General features: G+C 52.4%; 2 protein-coding genes across 2 annotated transcripts; one reads left to right on the forward strand and one right to left on the reverse strand.

Moving 5' to 3' along the window:
* Window positions 1-396: 396 nt before the first annotated feature.
* On the forward strand, window positions 397-11,026 carry CRYM (crystallin mu). The gene is made up of 8 exons (XM_066609437.1): window positions 397-504; window positions 761-911; window positions 1,502-1,564; window positions 2,431-2,532; window positions 5,243-5,426; window positions 7,771-7,892; window positions 8,503-8,587; window positions 10,022-11,026. Exons 2-8 carry the CDS (start codon window positions 774-776, stop codon window positions 10,084-10,086), a joined length of 759 nt encoding a protein of 252 aa, XP_066465534.1. The 5' UTR covers window positions 397-504; window positions 761-773; the 3' UTR covers window positions 10,087-11,026.
* A 2,646-nt stretch (window positions 11,027-13,672) lies between these two features.
* On the reverse strand, window positions 13,673-17,487 carry ANKS4B (ankyrin repeat and sterile alpha motif domain containing 4B). Its single transcript, XM_066609421.1, has 2 exons — window positions 17,324-17,487; window positions 13,673-14,756 (listed from the first exon to the last, which is right to left on the reverse strand). Exons 1-2 carry the CDS (start codon window positions 17,485-17,487, stop codon window positions 13,673-13,675), a joined length of 1,248 nt encoding a protein of 415 aa, XP_066465518.1.
* Between the last annotated feature and the right edge of the window lie 1,110 nt (window positions 17,488-18,597).

Genomic DNA, 18,597 nt, shown 5'->3' on the forward strand with positions numbered 1-18,597 from the left:
CCTGGGGGCTCGACGAGGCGCCCGCCGTCTGGGAAGCCGCTAGGGCGGAGGGAGGGGTCTGCGGAACTCCCTGCTACGAGCGCGGCGCAGCCCAGCGGGCAGTTCCGATGAGCTCCTCCGGCCGGCGTACGAAGGAGGCGGCCGCCCGCGCAGCCCTGGTGCAGCACCGCGGGCAGCTCCGGCAGGGCCGGGCGGGTGGGTGGTGCCGGCCGCGCTCCCTCCCGCGGGGCGGCGCTGCGGGACCGGGACCCGCCCGCCCAGGGGGACTGGAGCAGGCGCGGGCGGCCGGCCGGAGACGAGCCGCTGCGCCCGGCCGGCCATGATCCGCGGGGCGCGCCCGCCGGCGCTGCTGGGAGCGGAGGACGTGGCGCGGCTGCTGCCCGGCCCCGGCCCCGGCCCGCTGCTGCCGGCGCTGGAGGCCGCCCTGGCCGCCTTCTCCCGCGGGCCCGCCGGCGGCGTCGAGCAGCCCGTGCGCACCGTCGTGCCCGTGCGCAGGCACCGCGGGTGAGCGGCCGCCTGGCGCGCCGGGTCCCGCCCTCGGTTCGGGTGGCGGCGGCGCCTTCCCCGGGGCGGGGGCCCTCCCGGCAGGGCTGCTGCTGGGCCGGGGGCGCCGGAGAAGCGTCCCCGCTTCTGTTCGCGCCCCGCTCAGCAGCTGCTGGCAGTTGGGCGGGGAGCGGAGCGAGAGGCGCCTCTCGGCGGGCAGCCGGGAGCCGTCCAGGGCCCTGCGAGCGCAGCGAGCGGTGCGGCTTCTCTTCCGAAGGTTCCTGGGGGTCATGCCGGCCTACAGCGCCCACGAGGACGCTCTGACCGCCAAGCTGGTGACCTTCTACGAAGACCTCGCGGACCCCTCGGCGCCCTCGCACCGGGCGACCCTGCTGCTGTTCGACCCAAGCAACGGCGCCCTCCGAGCGGTGAGTCTGAGGCCTCCTGCCAGGTCTGCCCCTTGCCCAGCGGTGTGCCAGCCTCGGCACCTCCCGCTCTGTCTTTGTCTGCTCTGCACTTATCCAGGGGCGGCATCTGAAAAATATACAGGTAGGGGCACAAAACGGGCAGTGTGCTTTCTGGAGGCCCAGGCTTGGTCCCCACAGTTGATTTCTGCAAGAAAAATAATCACACGAGTCCTTCCTTCCTTCCTTCCTCTTATCACAGAGGTTCAGGAATTGGAGGGTGGTGGAACTTGTCTCTGTGCTGCAGCTAATGCCCGTATCTGATTCCTGCAAGGCCTCAGCCCTGAACCAGTGTGCCCTGCTTTGGCTGCCTGCGGGGAAAAAGGATTGCACGGCAATACAAGCCGGAACAGATGGGCAGATAAGAGACTTGCGTGTGTGCAGATGCAGAAATCTTTGCTTCCCAGGCCTTGGCTATAGGATGATGCTGTTGGGACCCTACAGTGAAAGGGGTTGTCGTTCTGTGTCTTTGCACAAGAGGAACGGCCTTTGGTATTAACTTGCAATGTGACACTTGCTTTTTATTTGGTTTGATGTTCTTCTCTTTCGAAAAGGTCATGGATGGCAGCGTCATCACAGCCAAGCGAACGGCTGCCGTGTCTGCAATTGCCACCAAGGTGGGTATTTGGTGCTCAGTTGAATGAATCTGGCAAGCTGATGTGCTTCAGTAAGCCCCCTCCTCCCAATTCTAAAATTATTCTAAAAAGAATAAGAGCTTTTTTCCAGGGGCGTTCTTATTCTTCTCAGCCTTCTGCCCTAATCTCCCCAAATGGGACGGTTCTCCAATAGGGGTTCTCCAAATGGGGCCTTTCCACATGACCCAGAAGCTTGACATTTGTGACCCCTGCAGTCCGCGGACTGATTATCTGTTTGTTCATTTATTTATCGAAGTGATTTGTATACCACCTCTCCTTCTAAGTAATTAAAACTGTCCAGGTGGAGTATGATAAAGTTGCAAAAGACCTGAATGCCACTAGGTAACACTCCAGCCACTAGGTAACACTGCTAGTCCTTTTGATTCTCCACCTGGAGCTCCCCCTGAAGTCAATCTCCAGCGCTGTTCATACAAAGAGTAACTACTTTCCCTTTTACTTCTGTTCCTGAGAAGGGGCTTTTGTGCTTCAGCAGTCAGTGGTGGGGATGAGACACAGTCTCTGCTGAAATGCAGATTCTCCCTCTGAACACTGAGAAGCGCCGGTAGGTCAAAACTGCTTGGATCATAGGGGTCCTTTCAGAGGCAAAGAGCAGAAAATCCTGTTATGTAAGCGAGGCCAGAGATTAATTTGAGGCAGCCTGCAAGGAAGAGGCTTGCAGGTCTCCAAGTGGGCTGTGTGACCTAGTGCCTGGAGATGAATGACATGTGGGTACAAATGGCAACGGTTTAATGAGCACCAAATTACCTTGCAGGTCAGCTTCAGCTTCAGCGAGGGCAAAGATGGTCAGTGTGGAAAGGGAGTGTGCTTGATTGTATTTTCTCTTTTAGCTCCTAATGCCTGCCGATTCTGAAGTGCTCTGCATCCTGGGGGCTGGGGTCCAGGCCTACAGCCACTATGAGATCTTCACAGCGCTGTTCTCCTTTAAGGAGGTAAGACGCCCAAGTCAACCGGCAGAATTTTAATCTAATCTAATTTTTGTTTTAAAATCATCATTCTGAGCAATTCCAACATTTTGATATAACTCCCATTTTGTATTGGCAACCTTCAGTCTCGAAAGACTATGGTATCGCGCTCTGAAAGGTGGTTCTGGCACAGCGTCTAGTGTGGCTGAAAAGGCCAATCCGGGAGTGACAATCCCTTCCACACCGGGAGCAAGTGCAGTCTGTCCCTGGTCTGTCTCCCTGGCTATGGGCCTTCCTTCTTTGCCTCTTAGCCTCAGACTGTTGGCAAAGTGTCTCTTCAAACTGGGAAAGGCCATGCTGCACAGCCTGCCTCCAAGCGGGCCGCTCAGAGGCCAGGGTTTCCCACTTGTTGAGGTCCATCCCTAAGGCCTTCAGATCCCTCTTGCAGATGTCCTTGTATCGCAGCTGTGGTCTACCTGTAGGGCGCTTTCCTTGCACGAGTTCTCCATAGAGGAGATCCTTTGGGATCCGGCCATCATCCATTCTCACGACATGACCAAGCCAACGCAGGCGTCTCTGTTTCAGCAGTGAATACATGCTAGGGATTCCAGCACGTTCCAGGACTGTGTTGTTTGGAACTTTGTCCTGCCAGGTGATGCCGAGGATGCGTCGGAGGCAGCGCATGTGGAAAGCGCTCAGTTTCCTCTCCTGTTGTGGGCGAAGAGTCCATGACTCGCTGCAGTACAGAAGTGTACTCAGGACGCAAGCTCTGTAGACCTGGATCTTGGTATGTTCCGTCAGCTTCTTGTTGGACCAGACTCTCTTTGTGAGTCTGGAAAACGTGGTAGCTGCTTTACCGATGCGCCTGTTTAGCTCGGCATCGAGAGAATGAGTGTCGGAGATCGTTGAGCCAAGGTACACAAAGTCATGGACAACCTCCAGTTCATGCTCAGAGATTGTAATGCAGGGAGGTGAGTCCACATCCTGAACCATGACCTGTGTTTTCTTCAGGCTGATTGTCAGTCCAAAATCTTGGCAGGCCTTGCTAAAACGATCCATGAGCTGCTGGAGATCTTTGGCAGAGTGGGTAGTGACAGCTGCATCGTCGGCAAAGAGGAAGTCACGCAGACATTTCAGCTGGACTTTGGATTTTGCTCTCAGTCTGGAGAGGTTGAAGAGCTTTCCGTCTGATCTGGTCCGGAGATAGATGCCTTCTGTTGCAGTTCCAAAGGCCTGCTTCAGCAGGACAGCGAAGAAAATCCCAAACAAGGTTGGTGCAAGAACACAGCCCTGCTTCACTCCGCTTCGGATGTCAAAAGGGTCTGATGTGGAGCCATCGAAGACAACAGTGCCCTTCATGTCCTTGTGGAAGGATCTGATGATGCTGAGGAGCCTGGGTGGACATCCAATCTTGGGGAGAATCTTGAAGAGGCCGTCTCTGCTGACCAGGTCGAAAGCCTTTGTGAGATCTATGAAGGCTATAAAGAGTGGCTGTCGTTGTTCCCTGCATTTCTCCTGCAGTTGTCTAAGGGAGAATACCATATCAGTGGTGGACCTGTTGGCTCGGAATCCACACTGCGATTCTGGATAGACGCTCTCTGCAAGTACCTGGAGCCTCTTTAGTACAACTCGGGCAAACAGCTTTCCTACAACGCTAAGGAGAGAGATGCCGCGGTAGTTGTTGCAGTCACCCCTGTCACCTTTGTTCTTGTACAGCGTGATGATGTTTGCATCCCTCATGTCTTGAGGTACTCCACCTTCTCTCCAGCAGAGACAGAGGATTTCATGCAGCTCAGTGACGATGATCTCTTTGCAGCATTTTAGGACTTCAGCAGGGATGCTGTCTTTTCCAGGTGCCTTGCCAAAGGCAAGGGAGTCCAGGGCCACGTGAAGTTCTTCTAGGGTTGGTTCACTGTCAAGCTCTTCCAGCACAGGCAGGCACTCAATGTTGTTCAGTGCTTCTTCGGTGACTACATTTTCTCTGGAATATAGCTCAGAGTAGTGCTGCACCCAGCGTTCCATCTGCTGCGCCCGATCCTGGATGACCTCGCCTGTGGCAGACTTCAGAGGGGCAATTTTCTTCTGTGTTGGACCTAGGGCCTGCTTGATACCATCATACATCCCCTTGATGTTGCCCGTGTCAGCTGCTATCTGTATCTCGGAACAGAGCTGGAGCCAGTAGTCGTTAGCACATCTCCTGGCAGTCTGTTGGACTTTGCTGCGAGCAGTTCGGAGGACCTGCAGGTTGCGCTCACTGGGACAGACCTTGTATGCTGCTTGAGCTCTCCTCTTTTCCTCAATGACTGGTGTCAACTCCTCAGAGTGGGCTTCAAACCAGTCTGCCGCCTTGTTGGTCTTCTTGCCGAATATGGACAAGGCGGTGTTGTAAACGGTATTCTTGAAATGTTCCCATCTGCTGGATGCGTTTGCGTCGGCCGGGCCTGGAAGAGATTCCTCAAGCGCTTGTGCAAATTCCTCCACTTTTCTCTGATCCCGGGTCTTGCTGGTATCAATGCGAGGTCTTCCTTCCTTTTTCGTGTGATACAGTCGCTTTGTTTGCAGTTTCACTCTGCTGCACACCATGACGAAGTTTGCAGTTTCACTCTGCTGCACACCATAACTCCCATGACGAAGACTATATTATATCATATTATACTATGTTATATTGTCAACTGAACTGTTTTACTGTAACCTATAGCAATTTGGTTTAAACTTGCTGCTCGATTTCCTCTTGAAGGTGAGGATCTGGAATCGCACCAAGGAGAGAGCCGAGAAGTTTGCTCACTCCGTGGATGGGCCCGTTCGAGTTTGCTCTTCTGCCCAGGAAGCTGTGACAGGGGCAGATGTGATCGTGACGGTCACCATGGCGACAAAACCGATCCTGCATGGAAAATGGGTGAAGCCTGAGGCCCACATCAATGGTAAGGTTCAAGTTGGGGAAGGAGTTTCCTTCATTGCTTGCTGAAAGTTGCAGAAACTGTTAGCTCAAGTCGCCAGCAACGTGGGCTGACTTGGTTAACTAGTACTAACAACGTAGATGCGTCTTATGATATTGTCTGCCTGGAAGAAACCAGCTTTCCCCAATAGGTCTGATTGTATACATGTCTATCCACAAGTTAGCCCCACTGATGTCAAGGGGTTTTACTCTCACGTAAGTGTGCAGAGGTTTGCGGCACACTATGTGATTGTGTTAGTTTGCAGTCTCCTCCATGCTTACCTGGGAGAAAGTCCATTGAACTCAAGAGGACACTTCTGCGTAACCAAGCACAGGCTTTCTGCCCAATGTTGCACATACACCACAGGGACCAAATGTGCACACCTGTGGGTTGGGCAAAAATTGGTTAACCTGGGGAACCCATTGCCACAAGGCATGGTGACGGCCACTAGATTTGAAAGGGGATTTGACACGTTCATGGAGGACAAGCCTCTGCTTGATGCCTTTGGGCCTCAACGGTTGCAGGTTGTCTCTGGATTCAGAGTCATCATCCTGCTGCCTTCAGGTCGCAGGGGAGCAACGGCAGGAGAGGCCTCTGCCTTTGTGTCCCGCTTGGGGCTTCCCAGAGACATCTGGTGGGCCGCTGTGGGAAACAGGCTGCTGGACTAGATGGCCTTTGGGCCTGATCCAGCAGGGTTTATCTTAGGTTCTGACTTGAAAGCTGCCTAAAATGTGATTGGGGCCTCCCGGGGAGCAGCTGAGAGGTCTCTTCCTCCAGACGAGGAGCTTTCTGGGAAGGGTGCGGTGTGACAACAAAGAAGGCTTCCTTCCCAGTAACGCCCCCCAACGCCTCCAGCAGGAGGGTGACCCTGACAAGGGCCCCACTTGGAGTTCTCCGCAGAAGGGAAGAGAGCTGGTGTGGTGCAGCTCAGAGAAGATCTTGCGCCCAGCCCTCCCTTGGTGAGGCTTAGCTGGCTTGGATTAGCAGGCTTTGAAAGGACTATTGCAGGGGGGGGGTTGCTAGTCTGCCTCAGGCAGTGATCCAAGACGTGCTGTTGAGGAGCTGAGCTCCACTGAGATCAAGAGGATTGTGTGGCTTGCCGGGAGGATTCAGACTGGGGGGCTCCAGGTGTGCAGCTCACTCGCATAACCACCCGGCTTGTCGAGCATTTTCCCACCCCTCACTGTTTCCACAGTCCTCCTGCTTTGTCTCCCGAGGTGGCAGAAAGTGGGTTGTGGAAGCCGATGCACAGAAGCGACACAACTTCACAGCTGTATTAGCGTTGACCTCCCCCTCCCAGCTTCAGTGCTTTGTCCACAGCATTTTTCATCTTGTTTTGAGCTGTGGCGCGGATGGGGGGGTGGACAATTAGTGGCTGTAGCTTCATTCTCCAAGGGAGTGTAGACAAAAGGCTATGTGTCCGTGTGCCTCTCCCCCCACCCCACCCCCCAGCCTGCGAATCCTTCTTAATGCTTGGGTGAGCTCTTGAAGAAGCACAGGCGTCTCTGCAAGATGCTCTTCTCAGCCGGCCCTTGGCTGGGCTGTCTATCAGCTCAAAAGGATGTGGAGTCTGTGGCAGTCCCCGTTCTCTCATTGCAAAAAACAGCACCTCTGGAACAGCAAGAGGCGCCTCCAAAGAGCCCATGTTTGAGGGTTTATCCCAATGACTGACAAAAACAAGTGGGATAATTATGCAAGTCCCATTTCAGTAGCATTTGACTCTTGCCCCAAGTAGCTGAAGGGTAGAGATCGCCTAGCTGTAACTGAGAGAGCCTCTTGCTGCTCCTCTTGTTTGTTGGGGTTGATGGCACAGGCACTGCCCAATCACTCTGCCTCCTTCCACATTTCAGCTGCCTTAGAGACCATAGCAATGCATGGTGTGTGTGTGTGTGTGTGTGTGCATAGCATTTCTCAAGAATAACGTGATTCTTAAGTGCTGAGAAGGTAGGATCATCCTACCACATTTATTATGACAAGACCAGACAAACTGTGGAGATTTTTTTAAAGAATGCTTTGGATTTCACATGGTCTGTTTCCTCTTTGCAATACCCTTTGCGGGATGGAGAGTGTTGTTCTGTTTTGCAGTTGGGGATTCTAAAGCGGAAACACAATCATTTGCTCCAGGCACTTGCTTTAGGACTGTGGCTGAGCCCCATTCGTCTGTTGCCCCCCCCCCCCGGACTAGACTGGCTGCCTGTGTCCTGCCAGATTACTTCAGAATGAATTTTCACTTGTTTGTGAATACACTGTGGTGACAAGGTTGGGGGTGTGCATGTGAGCGAGCGAGTGTGAACTCTACGTCTTGGCAAATGGATGTTTTTCCTCTTAGCCGTCGGGGCGAGCAGACCTGACTGGCGGGAGCTGGACGATGACGTGATGAGGAACTCCGTATTGTACGTTGATTCCAGAGAGGCCGCTCTGCGGGAATCGGGAGATGTGATCTTGTCAGGGGTAAGGAAGGGGGATTTGTGTGTCTGTCATTTGTGCCAGTGTTTGAGCTGAAATCTTGAGGTGTATTTCCAAGACCGTTGTGGATTTCCAGTTGTCTTCTCTAGAGAAGGAGAGAGGGCTGCTGCTCAGGGTCAGCCAAGCCAGGCTCTGACTGGAGGCCATCGGAGCACCCATGGCTGAGAGCAGAGGCTCTGCCCGGCCCCGGATTTCTTGCACTGAATTAAGATGGTGGCGGCTGCCTCCAAAGCCTTAATCGTGAAGCCCTTGACAGTGACAGAGTGAGGTAGGCAGGACCATGGCATTGTGGTTTCCAGAAAAGGTGCTGGCCGTCAGGGAACACTCGGAGGTGCTGTTGTCCTGACCACCAAGGGAAACCTTGCTCGGGTTTCAAGCCAGGCACCCCCAACTCCTGTCATCCAAGCAAACTGTCTTCTTTGAGGAGAATGACAAATGATCAGCATGAAAGCGTTCCCCAGTTCTGTCTGTGGCCACATGAAGGTTTGAAATGACATTAATTTGCACACCTGCCTCCACTGCCCAGATCGAGGCACGTCAGCCATCTCTGTTCACAGGTACAGAAATGTTGAAGATCTGTGTTTGTGTTTTGCAGGCAAAGATTTTTGCAGAGCTGGGCGAGGTGTTGCTGGGAACGAAACCTGCGCTGCGTGAGAAAACCACTGTGTTTAAATCGCTGGGTAAGGAGCCCTTTCCTGTGCATGAATGACAATGCGAGACTGTGCCTTACTGCTGATTGATGTTCTCCTGGTGTGGGAATGGGGGGGGCATGGACTGTCCATCCTTCCTTCCTTGAAGAAACAAGTAATTAACATCAGTGGGGAAAAACAAGACGCACGAATGGGTGGATGGCATGTCAGTTCACAAGGCGTTGGCTCCGATTTGTCTCTGTTTTCCCCCAGAGTTTTAATTAGATTTATATCCTGTGTGATCTCTGAAGCTTTAGAATAACTTATAATTTAAAGTGTAACAATTAAAAATAATTGGAGTGAATGTAACATAGTGGTTGAGAGACTAAATTTTTAGTCTTAGTGTCTTTTAAGCACTCCTAATTTATTTCTTAAGCCCATTTATGGTTACTGTGGGGCAGTGTTATTTTAGTTTCTTGTGGCTTCTGTGCTTTGTCCTACTGTTGGTTGATGCTATATGTATTACATATGTCAGTTAAGGTGATTGGATTGGACTAAGCTGCAAGTCTGGACTTTCCCCTTTTGGATCTCATTTGTGCCCTGAACTCACAGGGTGGCCTTAGACAAGCCATTCTCTCCTGGCCTCAGTCTTCCCCATCTGCAATACCTACTTCACAGTGGCATTATAAGGCCTACATCAAGATAATACATGTGTGAGCAAAGTGCTTTGTTCAGAAGGTGCTATGCAGATGCTAAGACTTCAGCCCTATGACACTTACTTGGAAGTCAGTCCCATTCAGTTCAGCGGAATGCACTTCTGAGTAGACCTGTGCAGGACTGCAGTATTGAGTCGAGTGCTTCCCTCCAGTGATTCTGAGGAATTCCAAAACAACCCATTTTCTAAGAGCTCAGAATGAAATGAATTCACACATGCAAGGAGGAGGAAATGACCCCGGACTGGCTCTCTCCCAGCTTCTGAACTGAACTGACAAGACATTCACCTCAGCACAGCGAATGCTGACTCAGGCTTGCCACTCCCTGCATGATTCAGGCAGGCCAACCACCTTTTTACTTTTCAAAAAGCGCTGCGTCAACCTTTGTGTGTGTGTCCATTTATTCCTCAATTTTTTTTAAAAAGCATCTTTTAAAAGTGCAATATTTCTCCAGGCTTTTCTCCCCAGTTTTGGGAGAAGGCTTATTGATGACCTCGAAGGAGGCAACCAGTCAGCACTGTTCTCAGGTGACTTCTGCATGAAACCTGCAGAACCGGTTCACAAATCCCAAAAGGATTAGTAACAATCTGAGTAAACAATTTGAGTAAAAGTGCTCAGACTAATTGGAGCAATGCTCAAAGTGGGCACACCAACAAATTTAAGCTTAGGTTTATACTGAACACTCCAACTTGCTGGGTCACATAAATCTGATGGCTTTTCACCCTGTTTGTTCACCAGTTGTGGTTTGTTAAAATTCTGTTGCCTGTTTCAGGGATGGCAATTGAAGACACTGTTGCAGCAAAACTGGTCTTTGATGCCTGGTCAGCCGGCAGCTGAAACGAAGATCTGCAAATATCCAGCGCAACAAAGCAATCAAGAGTAAAGTAGCCTTTAGGGTGGACTTCTCCCCCCCACACACACACACACAATTCTGGTTATCAGAAGAGTGATCACTGTGTTGAATTGTTTACTACTTTTCATTGTCTTGAGAGGAAAAAAAACAAATGGCCCAGTCCTATCCTTGGGAAACGGTGACACAAAAGGTGATCCGCCAGCACAAGAGCTGTACCCGTGGAAGGGGGCCAGGCACACCACAAGCGCCAAGAAAGCACAACACCCTCCAGCCTCCCAAACCACCCTCTGACCCCACAGTGCACAGGATACAGCATATCTCTGGCAGCCAGTCACTCCACACCCACCATGTCAGCCCAGCTCTGGCACCCGCAGCACACAGGATGTGTGGCATGGGGCCATAACACCCCCTCACACAAAGGGGGACTTTGGTGGAAGGGAGCACTTGGTGCACAAACACCCCACCAGCCACACTTTGCACCAAACACCCATCATCCTGCCCAAAATGTAGGGCACATGCTCACAGAAATGGGGGGGCCAGCACTGGTCTCCTCAGATCCCTCTCTCTGCAGGCTCTCTTTCCCTGCAAGTGAGGATCCCAAGCTATGCCCCCCCCCAACCTGGAAGTGCCCCAACTCAAGACTGCAAGGTGGTGAGCTCCCTTAGCCCAGGGGACTGTCTTCCTGCATTCCTTTAGCTTCGGAAGTGCTTTGAAAACGTCTGTGACTGAAAGTGGTTGAAAAATTTCTCAAATAAAAGAGTACTAATAGTCATTGGTCCAGATGGCTGCTGCAGGATCTGTAGTGGTCGGCCTGTTCTATATTTTGCACCAACACAAATTGGTTATTCGTACTGGGGCTAGATGTATTCTTTGCTCTAAGGCAGTGACTGATTGATTGAAACACAGACTGAAGTGATTAGAAAACAGCTTCCACTGTTATTTATAACCATAAATTATTTTTGTGCATATTTCAAGTTGCAAGGCTCGGAAAGTCAGGCTGCTGCTGGTGCCCTTCTCCTCCACTGCTGCTCTCGTTCCAGTGCTCATGCCATCTGGATTGGAAAAGGAAGCTGAGCATGGAGGAGAAGTGGAAGTGCAATGAATCTGTGGAACTCCTTGCTGCAGGATGTGGTGATGGCCCCTGGCCTAGATGCCTTTCAAAGGGAATTGGAGGAAAAGTCCATCACAGGCTACAAGCCATGACGACTATATGCCACCTTGGGGTATTAGTAGTAGCCAGTCTCTGACGTGCCACACGCAAGGGAGCGGCAACAAGATGCAGCTCTTCTTGTCTGTGTGCATCCAGAGGCATCTGGTGGGCCACTGTGAGACACAGGAAGGAGGAGGAGAGGAAGAGCTAAAGCATTTCCTGAGAGCTTCTCTAGCCCAGTCCGGGCTCTCCTCTGGGCCCAGTCCAGCCCCCTTTTTTCAAATGCAGGCACAGGGCAGAGGAGGAGAGGCAAAATGGCTGAACAGAGGCAGGTGTTCCCCGCCAGTCCGCTACCTGAGGCAACCAATCCAGCTAGCCTTGGGTGGGTCAGCACAGAAATGCCTGGCAGATCGAATGAGCCAGGATACCAGCAAGTCCCCCGTTACTCCGAAGATGTGGGTCTGCTCTGTTGGTACATGTGGTTCGGACAGCTGGGTGTGTCTGATGGGCATGATTTCTCAGGTGCAAACTGGTGGTGATGGCAGCTGCTTTGGCACTTCCGTAGGCAGCAGTCCTTCTGTGCCCCCTGCAGTGCTGAGATTTGTGTTGGGCAGAGAGGAGGAAGGTTCGTGATCAGCCCCCAGCCTGGAGGTTGCCAGAATCTCTACAATTCTGCCCCATTAGAGGGCTGCGGATTGAACCTAGATGGTGTGGCAGCCCAGTGGGGTGTGTGTGTGTGGGGGGGGTGTTGTTGCAGAGAATCAGCATGTGGTTGTGGCAAACTCCAGGAACACATCACTGGGAAGCACATATTTCCCCTGAAGGTGTCCTGGAATCCTGGGCAGGCCTTTCAGCCCCAGGAACACAACACCCTTCTGGTGCTTTGCAAAATGATTTATTGTATATTTCAAACACAAACATCAATACGCTTTCCCTATTCCATGCAAATTTCTTCAAGACGGTCATGTCTCGGCACAGCCAGGGACTCGGTGGGGGTAAGTTACTCCACTGGGGAGAGAAATCAAGAGCACCGAGGACAGAAAGGGCAGCAGCACAGAGCCAGCTCAGTGTTCTGTGGGTGCCTGAGGTGGGGTGCCTCCTGTGCCCGGCCTGCCCCTTCCCATGTCCTCTCCTCCGTGGGTCCCTGTATTTGAATAGGAGGAGCTGGAGCAGAAGTGGAGGAGATGAGTGTGATGGGCCAGAAGTCTGCTCTGTTATTTTCTTCTCACACTCCCTGCTCTGTCCCCAGCCCCCTTTTTCAAATACAGTCCTCCTTCCCAAAGAGGACTCGGTGGCTGGCTGCAAGCCCAATCCTGAAGAGGAGCAGGCCAAGAGACAGAACTGAGTAGGAATGGTGGGAAGAAACAAGGAGTGGCACAGATAAAGCACAGCTGAGGCTTGTAAGCAGACATGCCAGGAACTGGAACACAGGACTTCCTGCATACTCATTATGTGTTAGGCCACTAGATCCTCCCCACAGTGGCTTTAATCAAGCATCCCCCATTAACAGGAAGCAAGGCAAGGCCGTCAGTGGCTTCTGAATGCATGCTACGGGCTCTTGCTTGCAGGTATAAGGGCCACGGCCTCAGCCAGTTTGGGGAGAACCTGTAATTCAGTGGTGGAGTCCGAGCTTTGTATGCAGACGTTCCCATTTCAATTTCTGCCTGTTCAGTTAACAGATCTCAGGCAGCAGTGCTGAGAAGGTCCCAAGAGGCCTAGCAGTTCATAGGAGCATCCAAACTGAGTCAGTTTAATTGGTCTGACTGGTCAAACAAGGGCTTGCTCTGCGCCCATAAGTACGCGACACAAGAGCCAAAACTGGACATTGCATCCCCCTCATTTAGGGGAGTGCCTGGTCTTCACAACCTGGAAAGGCGCTTTGTTTTCAAACGCAATCCGGCTTCGGTTCTGATGGCTGAACGGTTTTGAGCTCTTTCCTTGTACGAGCTGCTCCCAGGAAAGCGTCCAAAAAAAGAATCCTCATGTAGATAGGCAGCCGCTGCGCTTCGGACTTGAAAGGGAGCTTCACGGATGCAGAAAACAAGATCCCAAATCCGTTTGTTCAGAGCTGAAGATGGTGCACCGAAGCACAGCAGCTGGCTGCGGCTTCAGGTGCCAAAGAAGGAGGGGTTGGACTGTTCCCTTTGGGCTGCAGTGTGGATACCACTTGGAACTTAAAAAGAAACTAAACCCACCCACAAGCACCTCCCTAGAAGCACTACAACTAGCTCATCAGGGAGAAATGTCTAGTCACACTTTGCCATGCTAGTCTTCTGTTTGCAGGGAGTTTTTCACATAGAGGGTTAGCAGGAAAACAACAACAGTATTTATATACCACTTTTCAACAATAAGTTCACAAAGCAGTTTACAGAGAAAATCAAATATCTAATTTGTGTTCTGATCCCACCTGCAGGCCCCACTTACAGTTGGGTGTCTTCAGTCTTCCCAGGCCTTGCCAGGACTTCCTTTCTCCTGCTGATGGCATGGAGGACTTTCTTCCTCGGGCCCAGCTGCATCTGAATGCTCTGCAAGTCTTCATCAGAACACAGCATGAGGGCCTCCAAATCGAGGTTTTCCCGTATCAGGGTGGGAAGGTATTCACTCAGGTTCTGGCACGCCAGGAAGACCTCAAGCGGGGGAGTCTCCACTTCCTCATCATCCCATCGGATCTCCTCCTCCACCCAGGGTTCCTCAGGCACATTCTCTGCGTCTGTATCGCCAGCAGTCTTGGACTCTTCCAGCTGGAGCAATTCTGCGGGTATCCTGAAGCTGTTGTCTTTCTCGTGCAGCGCCAGCTCTGCATCGAGGCCCAGAGGCACGTTGTGTCGGAACACCATCTGTCCAAGTCCTGGGAGATGGAAAATGGACTTTGGACCCAACTGACCATCGTCTTCGGAAAGGCTGGCTTGCCTCTGGAAGTCGCTGCTCAGCGCCTCCTCTTCCTCCTCCTCACTGAACACATCCATCGCAGTGGTTCGTCCAGCAAAGGTGCTGCTGTCCCGGCCATTGGCCCCTGTTTCTGGAGGGTCCGAATTCTCTTCCTTCTTTTTCGATCTCAACTTGAAGGTGTCTTTGAGCTGTTTGGGCAGCGCACTTAAAGAGCTGGACGTGAAGAAGCTGGAGACTTTGGCCCTGGTGTCCGCCCCCCCTGCAGAGCTCACGGAGCCCTTGCCGTGACTCCTGGCCATGTGATGCTGGTGTTTCTCTTGCCTCCGCTCGCAGGCTCGGATTTGCTTTTCTATGTCCCGCTGGGCCTGGGCCTTCAGCCTGGAGGCTCTTCGGGGATTCTTCGTGCTCTGCTCGGTGGCTGCGTTGTCCAGCACTCTGACGCACTCATATTGGTACCGGCTGGCTGCGGCATCGAGAGGTGAGCGCAGATCGTTATCCAGGGCGAAGATATTGGCGCCAAAGTTGATTAAGAAGGTCACGCAATGGAGGTGGCCATTGGAGGCTGCGTGGTGGAGCGGTGTGTTCCCCCAAATGTCACACTTGTCCGGGTCACCACTGAGGAGACAAACAAACACAGTGAAAGAGAGAACACAAAAGCACCGGGTCAAGAGATGGCAGGTGGCAAAGAGACGATGTGATGAATCAGGACTGGTTCAAATCTTCCCTCGGCCTTGAACTCACTCAGTGGTCTTAGGAAAGCCCCTGACTCTTGGCCTCAGTCTTCCTCAAGCACATTACACAGGCCGGGCTGGTTTCCTCTTGGTGCTGCTGTAACGCCCTGCCAGTGCCCACAGTGTGGCATGACTGGAGGAATCGGAATGGGGGTTCTCACCGTGCTGAGGCGGAGATAAGTTCCAGGAAAGAAACAAAAAATTGAAAGGGGGCTCAAGGCAGTGGATTGGGGTCACCCCCAGACTTTCCAGTGCCTGAGGCAGCCCAGCAAATTCCCCCCTGGTCGGTGCCTGCCTGCAGCTGCCTCTGTCACTCTTCTTCCTCAACTTGAAAAGGAGGAAGGGGTGTGGAGGAGCATCTCTGCCACTCTAGCCCACTACTCTCTTCTCCTCCAGACGGCCTCCTCTGTTCTGTTCTCCTGTTCCTTTTCAAATCCAGGAAACAGGAAGAGAAGCAGCAGGTGACCAGATGGAAAAGAGCCGGATGCCTTCATCTCTGGCAGGGGGGCTTCCCAGAGGCAACTGGTGGGGCCTCCATGGGAATCAGGACATTATATTGTAAAGGCTGTTGACCGGATGCAGCAGGGACCTTAGATGTTCTTATGACCACCTTGGTCAGCCTCGAGGAAGGGGCAGCCCTGCAGCGGCTGACCCTGGTCCACCGGGCTTTCAGATCTGCCCAAGAGCACCATAAGCAAACATGGAGCCTCTTCTGTTCAGAGGGGATTGCTGGTTTATGTTGCCTCCCCATCCTCAGGCACAAGTGGTCAAGTCAGGAAAGGCAGGTGGTGGACTAAATGGCCTTGTAGGCGCCTCCCAACTATGATTCTGTGATGCAGGTTGCCTGCCTCGGTGAGGCTCCGTTTCTCTTTGTTAAGGACGACTTTTCTTCCCAATGAAAAAAGTCTGTAAAGTGTTGATTATTCCAGCCACTGGGGAAACGGCTGTAAGTCAAGCAGAACCCACTTGCGTTGTTTAAAGGTCAACAGTACTGGCAATAAAATACGGCATATGAATCAGCGGGCCACACCTAGAGGCAGGGAACCGGGAAAGGCTTTCTCTTGCTGTGCTCCTGGCTGGACTTCTTTTGTCCAGTAATTCTCACTCCCCTCATTTTGGGGTTCCTCTATTCCGTCCTCATCTATTCCACTGGTGCCAGGAGCAAGAAACTCGCACATTTTACACGGAGTATTTTTTAAAAAGAGTGACTTGAGCGCCAAACATTCTTCCTAACAAAAGAAGACAATAGATTCTCATGACCCAATTCTCCTCCCTGCTGCCAGTGTTTCCACTCCACGTGGACTAAACCGAAAGACATCAGTGGGACCCTGATTCAGTGGAACCCCCCCCCCCCCGTACAGATCTGTGTAAACTGCATCGGGCGAGCACTGACTTTCATGGACTGGACCCCTTTGGTGGGAAACCATGGAAGCGTCTGAGTCAGACAGAATTCTTCACTGCCAGTGTTCCTTCCAAGCAGGAAGCAGAGCTCTGGGGCTTCCCCTCCAGCAAGAGTGGAGAGGTCCTCAGCAGAGATGCTTAGGGACTGCCCCTGAAACTTTTTCTGAAGGTTCTTCAAACCCTTCCTTGAGCAGAAGGCAGACTGGGAAATTTTGCCTAGGGGCATATGTTAATATTGAGGCCACCATCTATCCTGAGAGCTACCTGAAGGATAGTATGTCGTTCAGTTGCATTAAGGCTGCAATCCTAGCAGATTTATGTGGGAGTCAGTCCTACTGAACACAGCAGGACTTATCAGAGCAAGCCTGCAGGGGCAGCACTCTCAAAATGCTTGTCTGGGATCTTTCTTAATTCCATGTTTTACATTTTGATCCTTTGGCTGCAACTCACTCCATGAGTCTGGGATGAAACGAGGGAGCTCTTCAGAGGCACACAATGGGCTTCAAAGATGGAATAAGCAACAGGAGGGAGAAAACAGTCTGGTGAAGGCATTTAAAGTTGGGGTTTTTTTGGGGGGGGGGTCATTGTAAGTCTTTGTGGGGCTCCTAAGGGCTCCTAAGCTACAAAAGTTACCGCTTCACCACTGCTTCTAGTGCCAGTTACCAGGTCCAAGTCATTCCATGGTTCTGCTGCCAGCCTGTGTGGGCAATCCTGTCCTCAGTGGCCAATGACCTGACCCTGGCTGCAGCATCATAGCAGCTTGACATACTTCATTGTGGATTAAGCTCCCACACACCGATTCATAGAGAAGACAGATGCACCCTAAAGGAACACACAGCACTGGAGCTCTTCGTGATGCAAAAGCCAATACCAAAGCCACACACTGCAAGAGTTCTGGAGTCAGATTCACCAGCCAAGTTGACTTTTTAGGCAGCTTTGGCTTTCCAGTCTGAAGCCCATTCGAAACCACGAATGCTCTTAGGAACACTAATCACTCTCCTCCCCCCATCTTTTTCATGGCGTGATGCTGTCCAGGCCAGCTGCACTCACCCTCTCCGGCAAATGACTTCCAAAGCCTCGAGGTTTCCGTGGTAAGCCGCCTGCAGGGTGGGCGTCATCCCATCCGCATCCAAAGTGTTCAGGTCTTTCCTGGTGGCTTCTTTGAGCAATTCCAAGTTGCTGTCCACAGCGGCCTGGTGATAGCGGGAGGACATCTCAGGAGTGGCCGATTTCCGTAGGTGGAGTACAGAGCTCCTCACAGGGAGTCCTGGCCAGTCTCGACCACTGCAGCTTCCTCCACCAGGGAGTTAATTAATAATTAGAGGGAAGGTGCCAGCAGCAGGAAGATGGCAGTGAAGAAGCAAAGGTCACTCCCCAGACTCTATTTGCTTCAGGAAGCAGCTCTGCTGAAAATGTCACATTCTCCCTTTCCGAAGTGTGTGCAGCCTGCAGGAACATCAGCCGTGGCGGCATTAGGAGCCGCAGGGCCCAAGTGGAGACGGCTTCTGGGGTGATGCTGTTCAATTAATTAGCAGCTTATATAATTCAAGAACAGATTTTAAAAAATTCAGACATCAACAGAACGACCAGCTCTTGGTTCTGCTGTCTGTGTTGGAGAAATCGCACCCAAGTGAATCCCCCTGCAAAGGTCTCCCAGTCTGTCAGTTGTCAGAATCCTTGCACTGCAACTCTGTCTCCAACACGGAGAGCAGCCCCTTCCGAACCAGCACTGCTGCAGCGACAGGGCCTTTTGCTGTTGTTTTCCAGTTGCATTGGAAAGCTTTTGACAAAACAGCCTAAAGTTAAAGTCTCTGATGCACAATCACTAATTAATTAAAATCTTAATTGCCAGCATGAAATGTACCTGTTTTGTGAGGACAGGTAATTAGTTTGTTAAAAAGGACAAGAAAAAGACAGCGCTCCAGACAGTTCTGCCGTGTCAGTTGCAGGCAGCTCAGGATTCTCACTGCCCCCAGGAGCCTTGGGAGAAAAGGACTGCAGGTGCGCTGAGCCAAGGGTTAGGCGTGCGCGGTGACATGGCATCAGGCCTTCCCACCCAGGCCATGCTGCTGGCAGTGGGTCCTTCCGAGCCAGTGACCGACCCTGGGACTGTCTGCAGGAAGAATGTGGGCCTGCGGAGGCTGCAGCGTTTGGGGCTCTTCAGTCTCGAAAAAAGGTGCCTGAGGGGGACAGGACGGGTAGACCAGTCCCAGCCAGCACTGGTGCAGGGGCCGGGTGGCCTCTGTTAGGAGCAGGCTAGAGGCCTCCTGGGGGAAGGGGCTGTTTCCCACTGTCGTGCCCCAGCCTGCCCAAAGGGGCTCCTG

The sequence above is a fragment of the Tiliqua scincoides genome, chromosome 13 (assembly GCF_035046505.1).
Source record: "Tiliqua scincoides isolate rTilSci1 chromosome 13, rTilSci1.hap2, whole genome shotgun sequence".
In the NCBI taxonomy this organism is placed as follows: domain Eukaryota; kingdom Metazoa; phylum Chordata; class Lepidosauria; order Squamata; family Scincidae; genus Tiliqua; species Tiliqua scincoides.

What these genes read in the sequence shown, in the direction of transcription:
- CRYM (XM_066609437.1), top strand. Translation starts at nt 774, where the DNA reads ATGCCGGCCTACAGCGCCCACGAGGACGCTCTGACCGCCAAGCTGGTG. An exon ending in GCAACGGCGCCCTCCGAGCG is followed by an intron (nt 912 to 1,501) that starts GTGAGTCTGAGG and finishes TCTTTCGAAAAG; the next exon opens with GTCATGGATGGCAGCGTCAT. An exon ending in CACTGTGTTTAAATCGCTGG is followed by an intron (nt 8,588 to 10,021) that starts GTAAGGAGCCCT and finishes TGCCTGTTTCAG; the next exon opens with GGATGGCAATTGAAGACACT.
- ANKS4B (XM_066609421.1), bottom strand. Translation starts at nt 17,487, where the DNA reads ATGTCCTCCCGCTATCACCAGGCCGCTGTGGACAGCAACTTGGAATTG. An exon ending in GAAGTCATTTGCCGGAGAGG is followed by an intron (nt 14,757 to 17,323) that starts GTGAGTGCAGCT and finishes TTGTCTCCTCAG; the next exon opens with TGGTGACCCGGACAAGTGTG.